The 17,818-nt window shown below is 49.4% G+C and overlaps 1 protein-coding gene across 1 annotated transcript; it reads right to left on the reverse strand.

Annotated features, from left to right (window-relative positions):
• Positions 1-5,179: 5,179 nt before the first annotated feature.
• On the reverse strand, positions 5,180-6,755 carry A4galt (alpha 1,4-galactosyltransferase (P blood group)). Its single transcript, XM_035439190.1, has one exon. It carries the CDS (start codon positions 6,726-6,728, stop codon positions 5,682-5,684), a length of 1,047 nt encoding a protein of 348 aa, XP_035295081.1. The 5' UTR covers positions 6,729-6,755; the 3' UTR covers positions 5,180-5,681.
• Positions 6,756-17,818: the final 11,063 nt, after the last annotated feature.

Below are 17,818 nucleotides of genomic sequence, written 5' to 3' on the forward strand. Positions count from 1 at the left end.
CTGGAAGCCAGCAAACAAGACACTGGAGAAAGTCCTGCTGTTTGCAGTCCCAGCCTGAGCCTGGAGGGACAATGGCTGGGGTGGAAGTGTGACTCAACCTTGTTCCTTCTTATTGGGAGCCTCAGGAACTAGACCATGCTAGGCACTGAAGACAGCTCTTTCCCATCTGGTCCACGCAGACTCAGCTGCTAACTTCCTAGGTGTACCCTAAATAATGCTTTACAGCTTCCTAGGGATTCCTCAATCCTGTCAAGTCGACATCAGGATAGATGCATGCTGTTTCTTACCTCTTGATGGACATTTAGATTGTTCCCGCCTTATAGCTGCTCTAAACACTGGATCAAGGACTCTGCCTCCTCTACCAGTGCCCAGGTGTGACAGCTGCTTGTTGGAACAGGCCACCCTCATTCTTCAGCTCTGCCCCTTCTAATGGCTTGTCATGCTTTTTCTTCTTCTTCTTCTTCTTCTTCTTCTTCTTCTTCTTCTTCTTCTTCTTCTTCTTCTTCTTCTTCTTCTTCTTCTGTGCACCCGTGTTTTGCCTGTGTGTATGTCTGTGTGAAGGTGTTGGAATCGCTGGAACTGGAGGTACAGTCTTGATGTGCAATGTGGGTGCTGGGAATTGAACCTGGGTCCTCTAGAAAAGCAGCCAGTGCTTGTTTTCTGTGGCGGTAACAAAGGCCCTTGGCTAGTCAGCTTGTAAAAGAGAGAGGGTTTGCTTTGGCAAAGATTTGTAGACATTCCAATCCATGGCTAGGTAGGTGTTAGACCTCTGGTAGAGCGCCGGATGGCAAGGGAGGGCACACACTGCTTACCACATGCCGGTGAACAAAATAGGGAGCGACTGAGTCTCACAGTCCCATTGGAGGGCATGTCCCCTGTGACCTGCAGACCCCCCCACCAGGCCCAAGCTCTGAGAGGGTCACTTCTTAGGAATACCACCTCAGGATCACTCACTGAATAACAGCAGGGACTCTGCTTTATTCAATCACCCCGGCCTCTTTCATGCATTTAGCAAGCAGTCATGAGTCGTTCCCCAGTCCCCCCCCCAAAAGTATCCGGGCTCAGGCAGGATGGTGTCAGGCTCATGGATGGATCAGATTCTAGAAGAGCTCAGTCTGCAGGCAGAGGCAGTTAGTGAAAGCAGCTGGGAGAATACCAGCCACCAGTCACTCTGCCTGTGGCTCTTGCTTTCTTCCTCTTCTGTCTACTCTCCGGATGTGGTCGAAACAGATGAGACATGAACAAAAGTTACGAATCATGCAACTTCTGGATTATGTACTTGAAGACATCTCCCTTGAACACTAGCATGCCCCTGTTTGGCTGACTGAAAAGTGGCAGTAGCTGAATTCTTGACAAACCACAGTCCGGGAAGGGCTGAGACACCTGACCTTGGACTAACGTGAGACAGGCATGATCTTCTGCAAACCACTGGGCTGTAGGTTACCGCAGCGTTCAGGCTACTGTAAGCAATCCATGCTGGGCATATATTCAGTTCTCACCCGGTTCAGGAGCGGCCCGATTCCTCTAGGATCTCACTTCTCTCCTTGGGAGTTGGTGGAGCTGGGTTGTTTGAGTTTTGTTGCTGTATTGAGGACTTTAGGAATGGCTTCTTGTCTCCACTTCACTGTCACCACTTACTGGTTTCCTCCCACTTAAGACTTTCCTGGAAGTGTTTTGTGCTGGCTGGTTCTATGTCAACCTGACACAAGCTAGCATCATTTTGGAAGAAGGACTCTCAATTGAGAAAATGCCCCCACCAGATTGGCCTGTGGGCAAGCCTGTGGTGCGTCTTCTTAATTGATGTAGGAAGGCCCAAATCATTATGGGTAGTGCTAACTCTGGGCAGGAGGTCCTGGGTTCTGTAAGAAGACTGAGCAAGCCATAGGGAACAAGCCAGTAAGCAGCACTTGTTCAAGTCCTCTGCATCAGCTCCTGTCCTGTTTGAGTTCCTGCTCTGACCTCCCTGGATGCTGGACTACAAGCTGAAAGATGAAATGAACCCTTTCCTCCCCAAGTTGCTTTTGGCTGTGGTGCTCAGCAGTAGAAACCCTAAGGAGGACATGCTTGCTCTCCCCTCCCCACTGCCCTGCCCCAGCACAGAGCACACTTGAATCTTTGCCCAGGCCAGACCTCAAGCCTCACAGCACATTCCCAGAATGCCTAGCGCCCAGCTGGTCCTAAGCAGAGGTCTGTAAGAAGCACAGCAAGAAAGCAGACTTCCAGGAACAGGGCCCACAATGCTCATCCATCCTTGGCCTCTGCTCAGGCACTCAGATGGAGGGCAGTCCAATTTAATATTTAAACAAGAGGCTGATGTTGATACAGCAGCCAGGGGAAATTAGTCCCCTAGCTCTGAGCTGCTGGGAAAGACTTCCCTGCTGGCTAGTGCCTAGCTGGCTAGCCTGTAAGATTCATTAGGTAATTGACAGAGAGCTTGCCTCGGGCCTCTGTGGGTTGTCTTCCTCAGCCCTGGACAAAAACATCTGTAAACAAACTAGCCAGTGAGAAAGCATAGGGGCCCCGAGGATCTGATTTCATGTCCCCAGGGCATGTTCCACCCAAGGCACCCCTCCCTTTTCCTTTTTCAGAAATCCAGCTGCACAGTGAATGTTCTGACTTCTCCATAAAGAGGCAGCTGGAGGTTGCCAAGGTATCCACCCACTGTGGGGTTGGCCCAGGGCAGGGGAAATGCTTGCAGGGTATCTAGAATCAGGCCCTGGCAGAAGGTGAGGGACCCTGCAGGGAGGTGTCAGGCGGGGGGGGGGGGGAGGTGGTGGCCGGGGCTCTGTTTGTGGGTGCAATGAAGTGATAAGGATGTCCAGCTCCCAGGTCACACATGCTTCCATCTAAACTCAGAAGCATCTAGACTGAACCTCCACTCCCCAATGTGGAAGGTGGGGTGTGATAAGAAAGGATTTGGGGGCACACAGTGTGTCTGTGCCAGGCACCAACTGGCTCCTCTGACAATCACATCCATGCTGGGAGGTGGCATCACTCAGTTGCTCTTTGCAAAAGAGGAAAAAGCCACACTTGGCCACAAAGAGGCTGGAGGCCAGCAAAGGGGCTCTTTAACTGGACATTGGCATGCATTTTCCCAGCACAGGAGGTACATGAACAAGGCTTATGATGATGGATGCTGGGATCCCCTCACTGAGCCTCAAAGCCTCTCAGTCTAGGGATGAGTCAGCTCCTGGCACCCAGGCCCTGCCTCCCTATTCCCTGTCTATTCTCCAGGGTATGATGTTATTTCTGGAGTGCTGTATCTTGATTGGCAGTTATGGTAGCTGGATTAAAAGGCTCAGTGTGGAGTGGCTGGGTGAGACACGGGCTGTTGAATGGTGGTAGAGAATGCAGACAGACAGACCTCTGCTCAGTGCTTCCCATTCCCAGAGCATCTTTCCATTCCCTGCTCTTGGATACGGCCCAGCTAAGCATGACTCAAGGAAGGTCTGGGGCCAAGGCTGCCTCCTGGATCCATCTGGAAGGCCAGCCCACAGGCCCTCAGAGAGGGCCGCAGCTGTGTGTCGAGGAGTCATGTGGCCAAGTCTCGGATTGATGTGCACCAGGGAATGGTAGACCATGGCTGGCCCCTTCTGGGCTCTCTGCTCTGCAGGGAATATAACATTGGGAGACCCTCACCGGGCTACATGGGATTCTGAGTCCAAGCCTGGGAATGACTCTAAGATGCATTTGGCAAGTTCTCATTTTCAAGATCTTTGCTGAACTAACCTGGGATGACTCCCCAGGCTTCCTAAGAGACAGTGTGCATTGTGGGCAGCAATGAGAGTTGGTGGTGAAGATGCCTGGAGAGGTATTGCAGGCAGCATGGCAGGAACATACTAGGTATCAAGATGATGCTATGAGAGTGGAAAGAAGCCAAGAATGAGTTTAATGTGGATGAAGGAGGAGGTGGGGCCAAGCTATACAAGGTCTTGAATGCTGGACCTAAGTGTTAGGCATTGTTTTGAAGGCTACAGGGTGCAATGGATGAGCTTATGGGGAGGGAGTGATGTCTTTCATTTCTGTGTCCTACTTACCACGTTAGAGTCTCACCGAATGATGATCGTGAGGCTAAACAACCCCCAACCGTAAGAAATCATTTCACTTGTTCCAACATGTACAGTTACAAATAGTGTTGTTAAAGCCTGTAATTCTAAAGCAGAAAGGAATTTTAAAAGATTGATGAAGCTGGACATAGTAGCTCATGCCTACAATCCTACCTCTTGGAAGACTGAAACAGGAATTTCAGTAAATTCTACACCAGCCAGCCAAGATGTAGAGATTTCTCTTGTTGTTGTTAATGTGCATGTGTATATGAGCTAGAGGAGATCCCTTGGAGCTGGAGTTACAGGTGGTTGTGAACTGCCCAAACAGAATGCTTGGAACTAAATTGGGGTTCTCTGGAATAGTAACAAGGGCTCTAAGAGACCAGCCATCTCTCCAGCTCCTACCATTGAGATCTCTTCAAATGATACTGTGATTGATTGAAGAAATACAGCCTCCCAACCTCCCACCAGCCTTGGGAATGCTCAGCCAAAGAAGAGTCAGTGTGACTACATAGATGTTCCTGTGGCCCAGCCCTGGGGAATGTATAGCAAGGCACTTCCAAGAGCTCCCATAAGCCTGGCCAGGCTTCCAGGGCCAGGCTGGAGTCCCCTCCCTTGGCTATGGCTAGCCCCTATCCTCACACTGTGGTGTTCATATTGAGCCCCATGTAGGTTAAAATAGATCTAGGCTTATGAAAGGGGATGAGTAGGCTGGGATGCTACTTCAGCTATTTGTGAGCCTTGAGAAGTGAGGTGAGACCACAGGCTCCTCTCATGCCATATCAGCCAGCCACCCAGTTCTGAGCCCAGCATCTCCAAGTGAGTTTTGTGACCCATGAAATGGCTACTCTCCAGCCCCTTTCCCATCTATAGGACAGTGTGTGTGTGTGTGTGTGTGTGTGTGTGTGTGTGTGTGTGTGTGTGTGTGTGTGAGAGAGAGAGAGAGAGAGAGAGAGAGAGAGAGAGAGAGAGAGAGAGATTTAAGATTAAAACACTTTCCCCAGCTGGGTGTTGGTAGCGCATCCCTTTAATCCTGGCACTTGGGTGGCAGAGGCAGGTGGATTTCTGTGAGTTCAAGGCCAGCCTAGTCTACAGAGCAAATTTCAGGACAAGGCTACACAGAGAAACTCTTGTCTTGAAAAACCAAAACCAAAACAACAAAACAAAACCACTTTCCCCAAGAATTTCCACTTCTCTGCATGCTGGAATGGGCTGTGGCAGATCTTCAATGCAGTGCCCCAAGGGAGGAAAGATTCCCAGAGAGTTCTGCCCCTCCCCTTGGGCTCATGAAGTCAGGAAAACCCCACCCTTCTTAGCATTTCTACCCAGGCTTCTCTGAGCTCTGCTCCTAGCCCTATCTGTCTTCCAGATACCTTAGAACACTCTTCAGCTCCTTAAGGCCCCAGATGCTACCAATTCTAGAATCACTTGACAGCCCAGAACAACGGACAAGGTATATCCACCAGTCTCATTCTGGCCTGGCGGGGCAGGTGTACTGAGGTGGCACATACTCCCCAGGCCAGCCTTGGTCTCCGCTGCAACAGCTCAGAGCCCTCTTTCCTTCCTGTTCATCTTGCCTCCCTGGGAAAAGGTAGTAACAGTGATGATATAATACAAAGACAGCCTGGAGGACCCTCACAAGTACATCTTCATGGCTTCATGTGTTGTGGGGCAGTAGCGGCCATATAGCTGGGCCAGCAGAGCCCTGGACATGGAATCTAGGTGTGTACCCTGACTTTTCTTGTTCCACACGTGAACAGCATAGGTGGCATTGAGTAGCCGTGCCAGCTCCTCAGGGCTGATATCTTCAAAGTATTTCTTCCAGTTCTGCCAGGGAATGGGGTAGAAGGCCTCAGGGGGCAGAGCAATGACTCCACGGCAAGTGTGGGTCTCCTTCAGGCTTCGGATGGAACACCACTTCTTAAAGACCCGGGTGAGCAGCTGGGGGCCCTGGTGACCCCAAATCCAGCCATTGTAGTTGTCCACAAAGTCACGTATGCACAGTGCCAAAAAGTTATGGTGGCGTTCAAAGGCCAGGAAGGCTCCGTTGAGGACGTATCGGGATTGGACACCCAGTGTGTTGGTCAGATTCCTCAGGTTCTTGAGGACAATGAAGTCTGTGTCCAGGTAGATGCCACCGAACTTCCAGAGAAGCGCGATCCTGGAGGCATCAGACAGCACTGGCAGCAGATAGGGCTCCCAGCTGTGCTGCACCTTCAAGTACCAAGCTGCCAATGGTGTGTCCTGAAACAGCTCCTTCAGGTCCAGAGGTCGTATCTGGACATTGGGGAAGCATCTCAGGAGAGAAATGCCAAGGTTCCGAGGCAGGGCTGTCTTGTATCTATGCAGCCCTTTCATAAGCACCACAACCTGGGTCTCTGGGTGTGCCCTGGCAGCTGACTCCACAGAACACATAAACAGAAAGCTAGGTTTGGTCCTGTCTGAGGTCTCTAGGAAGAAGATGTTGCCTGGGGCAAAGATGCCAGGAGAGGCCATCTGGGGGCAGGGGATGTCCACTGGCAGGCTATTCTGTCCTTGGTCCTTGGGTGCACCCACAGTGTGCCAGTAGATCATGACGGAGACAAAGAATGTGAACTTCAAGCTGATAATGAAGAGTGTGAAGAACCGCTGTCTGGGGGTTCCCCTGAGCATCCTCAGCAGGCAGTTGGGGGACTTGAACATGGTCTCCCCAAGATCATAGCAGGAGATGCCTACGAGGATTGACAGGTCTGTAAGAAACAAGTAACAGCATTCAGGTGGGCTGGCTACAGGGACCCCTGACCCTCAAGAAACACATTTCTTGCCAACACCAGGGAACTGCCAGCTTCCAAAGCCAGGGGTCTCTGGGACCCAAGAGGCATTAGCTGTACCCTGGCCAGCTGGCTGCTCACCTGTAAAACGCAACTGGACTGGAGCCTGGGCAAGTTCCTTTTTGCCTTGTGTAGTAAACTTGTGAATGCCCAGGGACCAGAACCAGTGTCTCTCACAGTGTGCAGCCAGAGTCTAGCAGATACAAGGACAGTCAGAAGCAACCACTTTGCCACATAGCACCCTAACCCTGACAAAATCTGCCTTTCTTGGCCTACTGGGATGGTAGCCTGTCCCCTTAGCTCCATGAATAGCTCTTGGCTCACTCAAAGACAGGCATGAAGACCTGGGCTCAGGATCGCAGAGATGACTCAGTGGGTTATATGCAAAAGCACAAGGACCTGGGAACCCATGGAAGAAAGGAACAGGAGTACATGCAGTACCCCAGCGCCGGGGAGGGACAGAGTGACACTTGGGGCAAGTAGTCTTTTATATAAGGATTTATTTATTGTGTATTGTTTATTTCATGTGCATGAGTGTTCTTCCTGTGTGTACGTCTGGTACCACATGCATAAAGTGTCCTCAGATACCAGAGGAGGGCACTGGATCTCCAGGGACTGGAAACGGGAGGTTGTAAGCTGGTATCATGTGGGTGCTGGGAATCAAACCAGAGTCTTCTGGAAGAGAGCCAGGGATTGTAACCGAGCCAGCTCTCCAGCCTCAATTTATTTCATGTTTAATTATTGTGTGTTGGGGGGGGCACATTGTATACTGGTGTAGATGCCTGCAGAGAGCAAAAGAGCCTGTTGGATCACCTACAGCTAGAGTTACAGGTGGTTGTGAGCCATCCAACATGGGTGCTAGGGACCAAACTCAGGTCTTTTCTGTAAGAGCAGCAAGTGCTCTTAACTGCTCAGCCATCTTTCCAACTCACAGACATCCTCCTGCCTCTGCCGCCTGAGTGCTGGGATTAAAGGTGAGTGCCACCACTGCCGTTTTTTAATTTTAATTTAAGTTTTTAAAGAGAGGGTCTCACTGTATAGCTCTGGCTGTCTCAGAACTCAGAGAGATCTGCCTGCCTCTGCCTCTGCCTCTGCCTCCCAGGCACTGGGATTGAAAGCATGTGCTACTATACCTGGCAGATCTTTTATTTTAAGTTGGTGAGGATGGCCTTGAATTCACTATACAGACTAGGCTGGTTTTTGACTCATGATTCTCCTGCCTCAGCCTTTCAAGGGCTGGGATTATAGCTATGCACCACCAACCATCCTACTACTTCATACATTTGCTCCTCCAATGAATATTGACCATCTAACCAACATAGCAGCATGTCATACATACAAACCTGTCAAACCCTTACAAGTACCTGAAAGGGTCAGTTCTCACTTCTGCCTTAAGGATGGGGAGGTGGACAGGCTATATCCCTCATGCTGTCCCCAGGCAGAAAGTGGCAGGATGTGTATGGAAGGAGTGGGTGGGTGGGGGTGGGGGTGGGGCCTGTTCTCTTCCACATTACCTCTTCCTGGAGAGAATTGGTCTGGGAAGGGAGTGGCCAGGATGGTGCCTGGTTCACTGGAGGAACTCAGCCCTATAACCAGCAGCCCTGGCTCTAGGTCACACCATATATCTGCTGTATATTCCAGGTTCCATTCACACACCTCAGGCCCTTGGCCACTCCAGGAGACAGTTGCATCATTTTGACATTAGGAACCCAGAAACTTGCATGGACAGAGAGGCCAAATGACTAGACACAACCAGGTAGGTGCTACAGGAGCCTGAGAGTTGAGTCCTTTCCAGGACTCTTGGAATAGCCATCCCACAGGGAAGAGCTGGGGTTTGAGCCACCAGGACTCTCTCCAGGTTAAAGGGCTACTGACCAGCCTGGGCAGCCCATGTTGAGGAAGTAGAGTCCTAGCCGCCTGCAGGCATCCTGGATATGTGTACTAGGTTAGGAGCCCATCTTCTATGCCAACAGGAACATGGTGTGTCCTCTCATGCTCAGGTCTGCCAGCCTACCTGCAAAAGATGGAAGGCAGAGAGTGTGAGAGTTGTAGGCCATCAGAAGCCCATTACTTTGGCTTTCAGAGCGCAGCCCTGTGAGAGGACCATCTGGAGTCAGAGGGACAACACAATCGACTAGAACTCCCTGGGTGAAATGGCACTTGGGCTGGGCATCAGGGAGAGAAAGGAAGGTAGGTTAAATGGAGGAGGTGTTGGTCAGTGGGGACCCTGCACCTTCATGAGCACTATGGGCTGTAAGGACTGTGGGAAGCACCTGGGAGGCAAAGGCAGGTGGATCTCTGAGTTCAGTTCCAGGCCAACCTGGTCTACAGAGTGAGGAGTTCCAGGATAGCCAGGGCTACATAGAGAAACCCTGTCTTGAAAAACCAAACCAAGCCAAATCACCAAAAGCAAATAAACAAACAAACAAAAAAATGTTTTCATCACTGGGGAGATGAAACAAGAGGCTCAAGAGTATCCTTGGCTATGTAGCAAGTTCAAAGATAGCCTGGGCTACATGAGACCCTATCTGAAACAACAGCAACAATAAAGACCCAAGCCAGGGGGCTGGAGAGATGGCTCAGAGGTTAAGAGCACTGACTGCTCTTCCAGAGGTCCTGAGTTCAATTCCCAGCAACCACATGGTGGCTCACAACCATCCATTATGAGATCTGGTGCCCTCTTCTGGTGTGCAGATATACATGGAAGCAGAATGTTGTGTACATAATAAATAAATAAAATCTAAAAAAAAAAAAAATGGTGGCACACGCCTTTAATCCCAGCACTCGGGAGGCAGAAGCAGGCAGATCTCTGTGAGTTCAAGGCCAGCCTGGTCTCCAGAGTGATTGCCAGGATAGGCTCCAAAGCTACACAGAGAAACCCTGTCTGGAAAAACCAAAAACAACAACAACAACAAAGATTTGTTTAAATAAAAAAAACAAAAACAAAAAACCCAAGCCAGACCACATCATAGCCTTACACAGGCCCTATTGATGCAAGAGACTCAGGTCCCCAAGGCCTTACACTCCTGACTTCACACCACTTTCCCCCTGGTTTCTGATCTAAACCATATCTGCCTCTCAGAATTCAAGATGTTGCCTCGGGACCTGGACACCTGCCACTCTTTCTGCATGGACAGCTCCTTCTCCACTCACAACTCACCCTCATGACTCAAACCCCTGAGACTCTGGTGTCCCCTGCCTTCTATATTCTCCCTAGCACTTACCTCAATATACTGTGTTTATTTGTTTAAGTAATTTATTTAGAAATAGCCCAATACTCTTTCTGCTATTCCTCTGAAGAGGCAGACAGGTTTCTGTCTCTCCTCTCCTCTCTCTCTCTCTTTCTCTCTCTCTCTCTGTCTCTCTCTCTTCCCCCAATAAACTTCCCATGTAGGAAAAGAAATAGCCAATAAGGACAGATAGTGTTTTATTGAGTGACTCACGCAGAACAGGCTAGTCTCCAACCTACCAGATAGCCCAAAGATGACCCTGCCTCCTGCCTCCTGCCTCCTTCCTCACAGAGCTGGGATTATAGGTGAGCACCATACCAGGTTTATGCCTTGCTGGGGATGGAGCCCCATGCAAGCAAGGCAAACACTACCCACTGAGCTTCATCATAGCCTTCTGTTTTGCTTTGTTTCTGAGCCAGGGTCTTAAGTAGACTAGGCTAGCCTTGAAATCTTGATCACACTCCCAACCTCCTGCTGGAATTAGAAACATGTAACATAACACTCAAGTACATGCACACACACACACACACACACACACACACACACACACACACACACACACACACAGTGTTTTTGAGACAGAGTTTCTCTGTATAGCCCTAGCCATCCTGGAACTCACAGAGACCTGCCTCTGCCTCCTGAGTGCTGGGATTAAAAGCATGCACCACCACCGCCTGGCTGGAAAAGTATATTTTGTTCAGCATCTAGAACCCTGTCCAGCTCTTGATAGGAACAGTCAACAAATGAGCAGGTGAGGGGATCAGAGAACTGGCAGATGAGTGACTGAGCAGAGGGGCAGCTGCTGAATGACCAAGGGCACTAGTGAGCGAGCAAGGCTGGAGCCAAGGCCCTTGAGCTGCTTGGGATCCCAGCCAGGGTCGTGCATGTGAGGGAGCTGAGACAGACCCCAGAATAGCACCAGCTGTGTCCTCCTCATTTGGGGAGTGAGGCTATTTTAGTCATAAGTACTTTTTTTGTTTTTGTTTTTGGGAGGGGGTTGGTTTTTCAAGACAGGGTTTCTTTGTGTAGTCCTATCTGTCCTGAACTCACTCTGCAGACCAGGCTGGCCTTGAACTCAGATCCACCTGCCTCTGCCTCCTGAGTGCTGGGATTCAAGGCATTCGCCACAACCACCCTTCAGCCATAAGCATTTTTAACCCAGTGGGAGACAGACAGACATCTACCTGAATGTGGATCATCAGACATCAGCAGAGTGCACCTGAGTATTTGGGGCCCCAAGTCCTGGGATGCCCTGACTGTGCAATGGTATAGGGTAGAGTCCAGGCCTGAGGTGGGGTAGGGTGTGCCTGACCACAGTTGGAGGTGCTAGACTCAGGCCATACCATATTTGGTGTCCGAGCTGAAGACCCAGGAATAGATGTTATATTCAGGGCCAAGTTGGCCACAGCTCAACACCCATGTGACCTCAGACTCAAATGCTCTCAGCTCCCCTGGATGGGCCTGTGGCTGTACCTCAAGTCCTGGTCCTTGTCAAAAGAGCTTGGCATGTCCCCTTGCTTCCCCCTGTCCCCAGGCTTCCTTCCCTATGGCAGGATGCTATCTCCAGATAGTGTGTTAACTGCTGCTCTAAGCTCTTCCCACCATTCACTGCAGGCAATGAAATGAGCAGAGATATAGGCTGGTAGAGGCAGAGCTTGGCACCAGTTCCAAGCATTGCTTTCCAACCTGAGTGCTGCACCCTTAATGGCTGTACCTCCATCTGTTTCCCTGGCTGACCATGAGCCAGGACAGTGTCATGTTGATAGTCCAATACAGCCCACACTGAACTCCAGAGATCCCACCCCTGGGCTGAGTGCCAACAGAATGGCTCACAGAAAACCTGTGCTGAGCCAATCAATGGAGGGTCAGATGTTCTGATGGTGACTCAGGCAGGGTCCCCACCCAGGCTTGCTCTGTGTGGTACTTACCAGTTCCCCTTCCTAGGCCTCTGCAGACACAACTTTCACCCTATCCAGGGATCCTCATAAGATGCCAGGAAGCAGGGACTCTTGGTGACACACCTAGAAGAACCAGGGACATGGAGCTGAGCTAGGGCTGTAGAGCAGGAGACGGGGTATGTCCTTGCAAGGTGGGATGGGGGGGTGACCCCATCAGCGTCCAGGGGCAAGTCTGCTGGGGTTTCCAGGCCACCAGACAAGTCGGGCTGGGATGGGGTGAACCCCTGACCTATGACATGTGGCCCCAGGAGTCGCCAGACAAAGCCCCAGGTTAGCTGGAGGCTCTAAGCCTTGCTGAGCCTTCATTGCTCCCTTGCTCCCTCCCTCCCTCCCTCTTTCTTTTCAAGACAGTGTTTCTCTGCGGAGCTCTGCTGTCCTGGAACTTGTTCTGTAGACCAGGCTTAAAACAAAACCCATCTGGCCTTGGGGGAAAAAAAAACCCATCTGCCCTCGGAGAGCAGTTCCCCAGCCCACTTCAGTGCCTCTTCCCAGCAAGGCTGTGTACAGGACACATGCCACAGGACAAGTCACCTTCCTGAGTCATGGGTCCCTTTTAGTACCCAGGGTCCAGGCAACTGTAGGAGACCTAGGCAGGGCTCACTCAGGACAAGGATAGAAGGCTCTGATTCCACTGTGCTTCCTGTGCCATCAGGGACACTACAGACGATGATCCCACACAGGGGCCTGGGCTGCAGAAGTAATTCACTTGGCAGAGTGCTGGCTCAGCATCCATGAAATTCAGGATTTCACCCCCAGCACCACACAAACCAGCCATGATGTCACATGCCTATAATTCTAGCATTTGGGAGTTCGAGATAGGAAGATGAGAAACTCAATGTCATCTTTGGCTGGCCTGGGATATGAGACCCTGTCTTTAAAAAAAATAAATAAATAAAGGAGGAAAGAAAGGAATGTGTCAGGCCCAAAGAATACCCCATATTTCCTCCCAAAAGGGAAGACCTATTGTTACTAACTTGGTTCAAAATTGAGTCTCCGCTCAGCTCAAGTTGGACTTCAGACAGTGGCTCTCAACCTTTGGGTTGAGACCCCTTTGGGATGGAACAACCCTTTCACAGGGGTTGTCTAAGACCATCCTGTATATCAGATATTTACATTACAATTTATAATAGTAGCAAAGTTAGTTATGAAGTAGCAGCAGAAATAATTGTATGGTTGGGGTCACCACAACATGAGGAACTGTATTAAAGGGTCACAGCATTAGGAAAACTGAGAACCACTGCTATAGAAGAATTTCTGGCATTTAGAAGAAGCCAGAATTCCTTAGGAACTTGTCCAACAAAAGGCACCATTTCCCTAGCCTCTGGCAGAGGGGACATATGGCACTCTAGACACCTGTGGCACCTATCAGTCCATGCTGGCCTCTAGGCTCCTTCAGCCCCTATTTACATGTACTTGTTAAACATCCCAAAGCTAGCTAGCACACTGGCTCTTTTTGCCTGCCCTCACCACCCCTTCCTCTATGAGGCTGGCTCCTAGGCCTTTGCAGTTCATAGCCTTCCATCTTACCAGGTAGCTCTTCATTCTATATATAATGGCAAAGTTTCTCTTCTACCCACTGCTCTTCTTGCTATTCTCTCCCCTACTATTCTTGCTATTTTTCTGTTGCTATTCTCTGCTTTCCTCGATTCTCTTGCACAGTCCAGGCCATGACTAGTCTGCTGCTTTCTCTCTTTGCTCCAGACTCTTCTATATGCCTCTTTTATCCACAACGAAAGCCTTCCCCCTAATCATAGAGAATCCATTTCCGCTGTCCCTCCCTCCTCTCCCTCCCTCCCTTCCCTCCCTCCCTCCCCCTCCCTCCCTCCCTCCCTTCCTTTCTCAAGACAGGATTTTTCTGTGTAACATCCCTGGCTGTCCTGGAACTCACTTTGTAGACCAGGCTGGCCTCGAACTCACAGAGATCCCCCTGCCTCTGCCTCCCGAGTGCTGGGGTCAAAGGCATGTATCCACCACTACTGCCAGGCCTAGGGGAAGGTTTTTATTGTAGTTATGAGGGAGAGAACAGGTAGAGGCATCTGGAAGAGTCCAGAGCAGAGAGAAAAAGTAGTAGACAGAACATGGCCAGCAGAGTAGACCTGGCCATGCAAAAAGCAGGAGCAGAGAGACAGGAAAAGAGGGAAAGAGGGGGAGACTGACTAATGAAGACAAAGAGAAAGAGAGTGTGGGAAAGAACGAGGCCAAAAGAGAGAACATAGCCAAAATAGCAGGTTTATAAGGAAAATGAATAACTGGGAGAGAGAAACCCTCTGGAGAGGTTTGGGGAAGGGTAGGAGAGGAGAGCTGAGACGTGCCAAGATGTCAGTGGAGACTTTGAAATGTATAATAGGCACTGTGATACTGTGGGAGCCTGGAGGCCGGCATGGACTTTGGTGTGCTAATAGGCACCTCAGGTAGCCACATGTTTCTTCTGCCAGTGATGAGAGAAATGGCTCCTTTTGGTAGAGAGGAACTGGCCTTTCAAGTTCTGGGAAATGCTTTTGTCTAACTGCCAGAATTTGGGGAAATGGAGTTTCCTTTGAACAAAGGGCTGCTGGCTGGAAGCAGTTTATTAGAAGCTTACTCGACCATTTCTGCTTTCACTATTATTTTTTATGGGTTAGTTTACTTCAGAGCCTCCATTCCTCCTATTACACAGCTCCCAGACATACTTCCAGAATCTTGATGTTTGTACTTGGTTTTCTTATGTGAAATAAAACTCATGTTCCTATTGTGTAGAGCATTTTTCAAACCAACAGACCACAAAGACCGTCTGAGAAACCATGTCGACCTGACTTGAAAATAAGGCTTTCTGAATGCAGCCAATCACAAGGACGTCAAAAACTTTGATAATGTGTTTATGCTAAATGCTACTAGCAAAAAAAATTCTGCTTTTGTTTAAGGTTTGCTTGCTTACAAAGGTCATGAAGGACCTTTGGAGGATCCCTCCTGCTACTGCTGAGGGTTGCTTCCATTCTCCTATGCCTGAGGAGGGGAACTGCTAAGTTTGGCCCAGAAATGAACTAAGTTCACCTTGCAATACCTCTGTGTTAGCTCCTAACTTTTTAAAAATACTTTAACTTTATTTTATGTGCATTGGTGTAAGGATACCAGATCTCCTGGAACTGGAGTTACAGACAGGTGTGAGCTGCCATGGGGGTACTGGGAATAGAACCCTGGTCCTCTGGAAGAGCAGCCACTGCTCTTAACCACTGAGCCATCTCTCCAGTCCCCTAGCTCCTAATTTTCAATACCATAATACAGCTGATCCCCGAAAACCAGGGTACCCTCTTAGAAGAACGAAGAACCATCAACCACAGTAACGACAGAAATGGAGGAGGAAAAGGAGGCCCTTCAACAGAGACCTAGAATCCAGGCCTCTAATCCAATGTCATGCTGGGTGTGGTGGTACACCTTTAATTTGGAAACAGAGACAGGCAGATAGATCTCAGTGAGTTCAAAGCCAGCCTTGTCTACACAGAAAGTTCCAGTCTGGCCAAAACTACACAGCAAGACCCTCTCTAAAATAAACAAAAAAATTGGCCCAGGAAAATATTATTAATTTGGATATGGAGGTAAATTAGATAATTAAAGGTTAAGGAGAAGCACCACTGCTTTGGTAGATCTGAAGAAAATTCTGGGTATTCCTACTAGTAGAGTAGTCATGAGGTTTGGCTGGGTCCATCTGCTTTTCTGTGTCCTCACTTGGAATGATGGAACTATTTCTTTTTCTCTCCGGTGCTCTTTTGGTACTCTGGGAAGCTGCTAAGATCTACACCTTGCCTGTCCTTTGGTGTTTTTCTTTTAAACTCTAATAAAACTTCCCTCAAACTTAAAAACAGAAAGGACTGATTGAGGGCCAGAGAGACGATTCAGGTAACTGTGCCCATGGCCAAGCTTGCCGACCCAAACTCAGTCCCCAGAACCCACATGGTGAAAGAGACTGGCTCCAGAAGCTTGCCCTCTGACTCCCAGTTGTTAGGTCCCAATCCCTCAGCTCAGGCTAAATTCTGAAGGATTGCTGGTGGATAGACAGAAGCCTATAGTCAGCATTCCTCAGGAGCTGTGAAAGGAGCCTCTTCCCTGATCTTGGCTTGCCTCTGGCTCTCTATCTGCACAGCATATACCTGTGGTTACATATCAAAGCCCAGGCTGACTCCAGACTCCCCAGATCCATAGTAACATGCACCTGTCATGAATATCAAAGCCTAAGGTCCCAGAAGCTCAGGAGACAAATGGATCTCTGTGAGTTCCAGCTAGCCAGGGCTACCTAATGAGACCCTATCTCAAACCACAAGGAAAACAGCAGGAAGGGTGGAAAATTCAAACCCCAGCAAAGCCAAAACCAAAACCAAACACCCTGAAAAACCTGGTAAAAGAGCCAGCAAGAAAGTGGGAGTGGACCCCTTCCATTGGCTGGCTGCACCACCTTCCCCTGTAAGGGGTAAAAGCTAGTCGTAAGAGTTCAAACAGTAAGAGTTCAGTGTGCTTATAAATTGCAAAGACGACTAGGATCAAGAGTGATTTGGCTGTTTTTACTGACATTGATCTAATATAATATACCCTGTTTAAAAGGTGTACCATTCATATCATGAGCCACCAAGAAATAAAACAGGACGGGTATGGTGGTGCATTCCTTTATCCCAGCACTTGGCAGAGGCAGGAAGATCTCTGTGAGTTCAAGGGCCTGGTCTACAAAAGTTTCAGGATAGCTAGGGCTACTACATAGAGAAACCCTGTCTGGGGGATGGGGAAAGGAGGAGGGAGAGAAGGAAGGAGGAGGAGGAGGAGGAGGAGGAGAAGGAGGAGGAGGAGGAGAAGAAGAAGGAGGAGGGGAGAGGGAGGAGGAGGAGGAGGAGGAGGAAGAGAAGAAGAAGAAGAAGAAGAAGAAGAAGAAGAAGAAGAAGAAGAAGAAGAAGAAGAAGAAGAAGAAGAAGAAGAAGAAGAAGAAGAAATAAAATGGTAAAATGGTACCAATTATATCAGGCCACTCTGTCATACAGAATGCTTATTTTGAAAGCAGTGTCCCTCCTTTCCTTCTCTCTTTTTCTTCAGTGCTGGGGACAGACCCTAGGCCTTGCTCTTGCTAAGCATATACTGTGCCACTCACCCATTCACAGCTGTCTGGCCTGACACCTCTGTGGTTTTGCCCCTGTGTCTTCTACTACAGGAGGGAACATGACTTCACTATGGCCTCAAGAATTCTTCAAGGAGCAGATATCTCTCCTGGTTTCATTGAAACAGGCTTAAATATCCAGTAGCTTTGGTTGGGACTCTGTGGTGGCCCACTGGGGAAAGCTATTTCTCTGGCCTGGAGGTGGGAGGGGTAACATTCCAAGCTATCCAAAACACCAAAGAGTTAATCTGGTGGGATGGGTTAGTCACCTGACTAAAGGATCACCTCTCAGGAAGGCAGGACCACACTACTATTAGTAGATCCATCCACACTAAGCCCCACTAAAGAGATAGGGGAACAATTACCCTTTTATTGAGATAACATACTTTTCCTTCCCAGAATTCCTGCCCCTGAGTATAGTCCTCCCCACTCACCAGGAGGTTCTGTTGGGTAACTGGAAATTCTGGAGTCCTGACTCAGAATGTCTAACTTTCCCAGTGCAGGTCAGAGCCTAGGCACCTTTTGCAGGCACTTTCAGCTTCTGTCTCCGAAGTCTCTCTCCCCTCCCTCACCCTTTTGCCATGTGGCTTAGATGGCTCAAGGCTGAGCTCCATTCCTAACTCAAAAGGAAGCCAGGCAGTGGTGGTACATGCCTTTAGTT

The sequence above is a fragment of the Cricetulus griseus genome, chromosome 2 (genome assembly GCF_003668045.3).
Source record: "Cricetulus griseus strain 17A/GY chromosome 2, alternate assembly CriGri-PICRH-1.0, whole genome shotgun sequence".
Lineage (NCBI taxonomy): Eukaryota > Metazoa > Chordata > Mammalia > Rodentia > Cricetidae > Cricetulus > Cricetulus griseus.

Bases quoted from the DNA above. Each gene is read 5' to 3' on its own strand.
- A4galt (XM_035439190.1), bottom strand. From the start codon at position 6,728: ATGTTCAAGTCCCCCAACTGCCTGCTGAGGATGCTCAGGGGAACCCCC.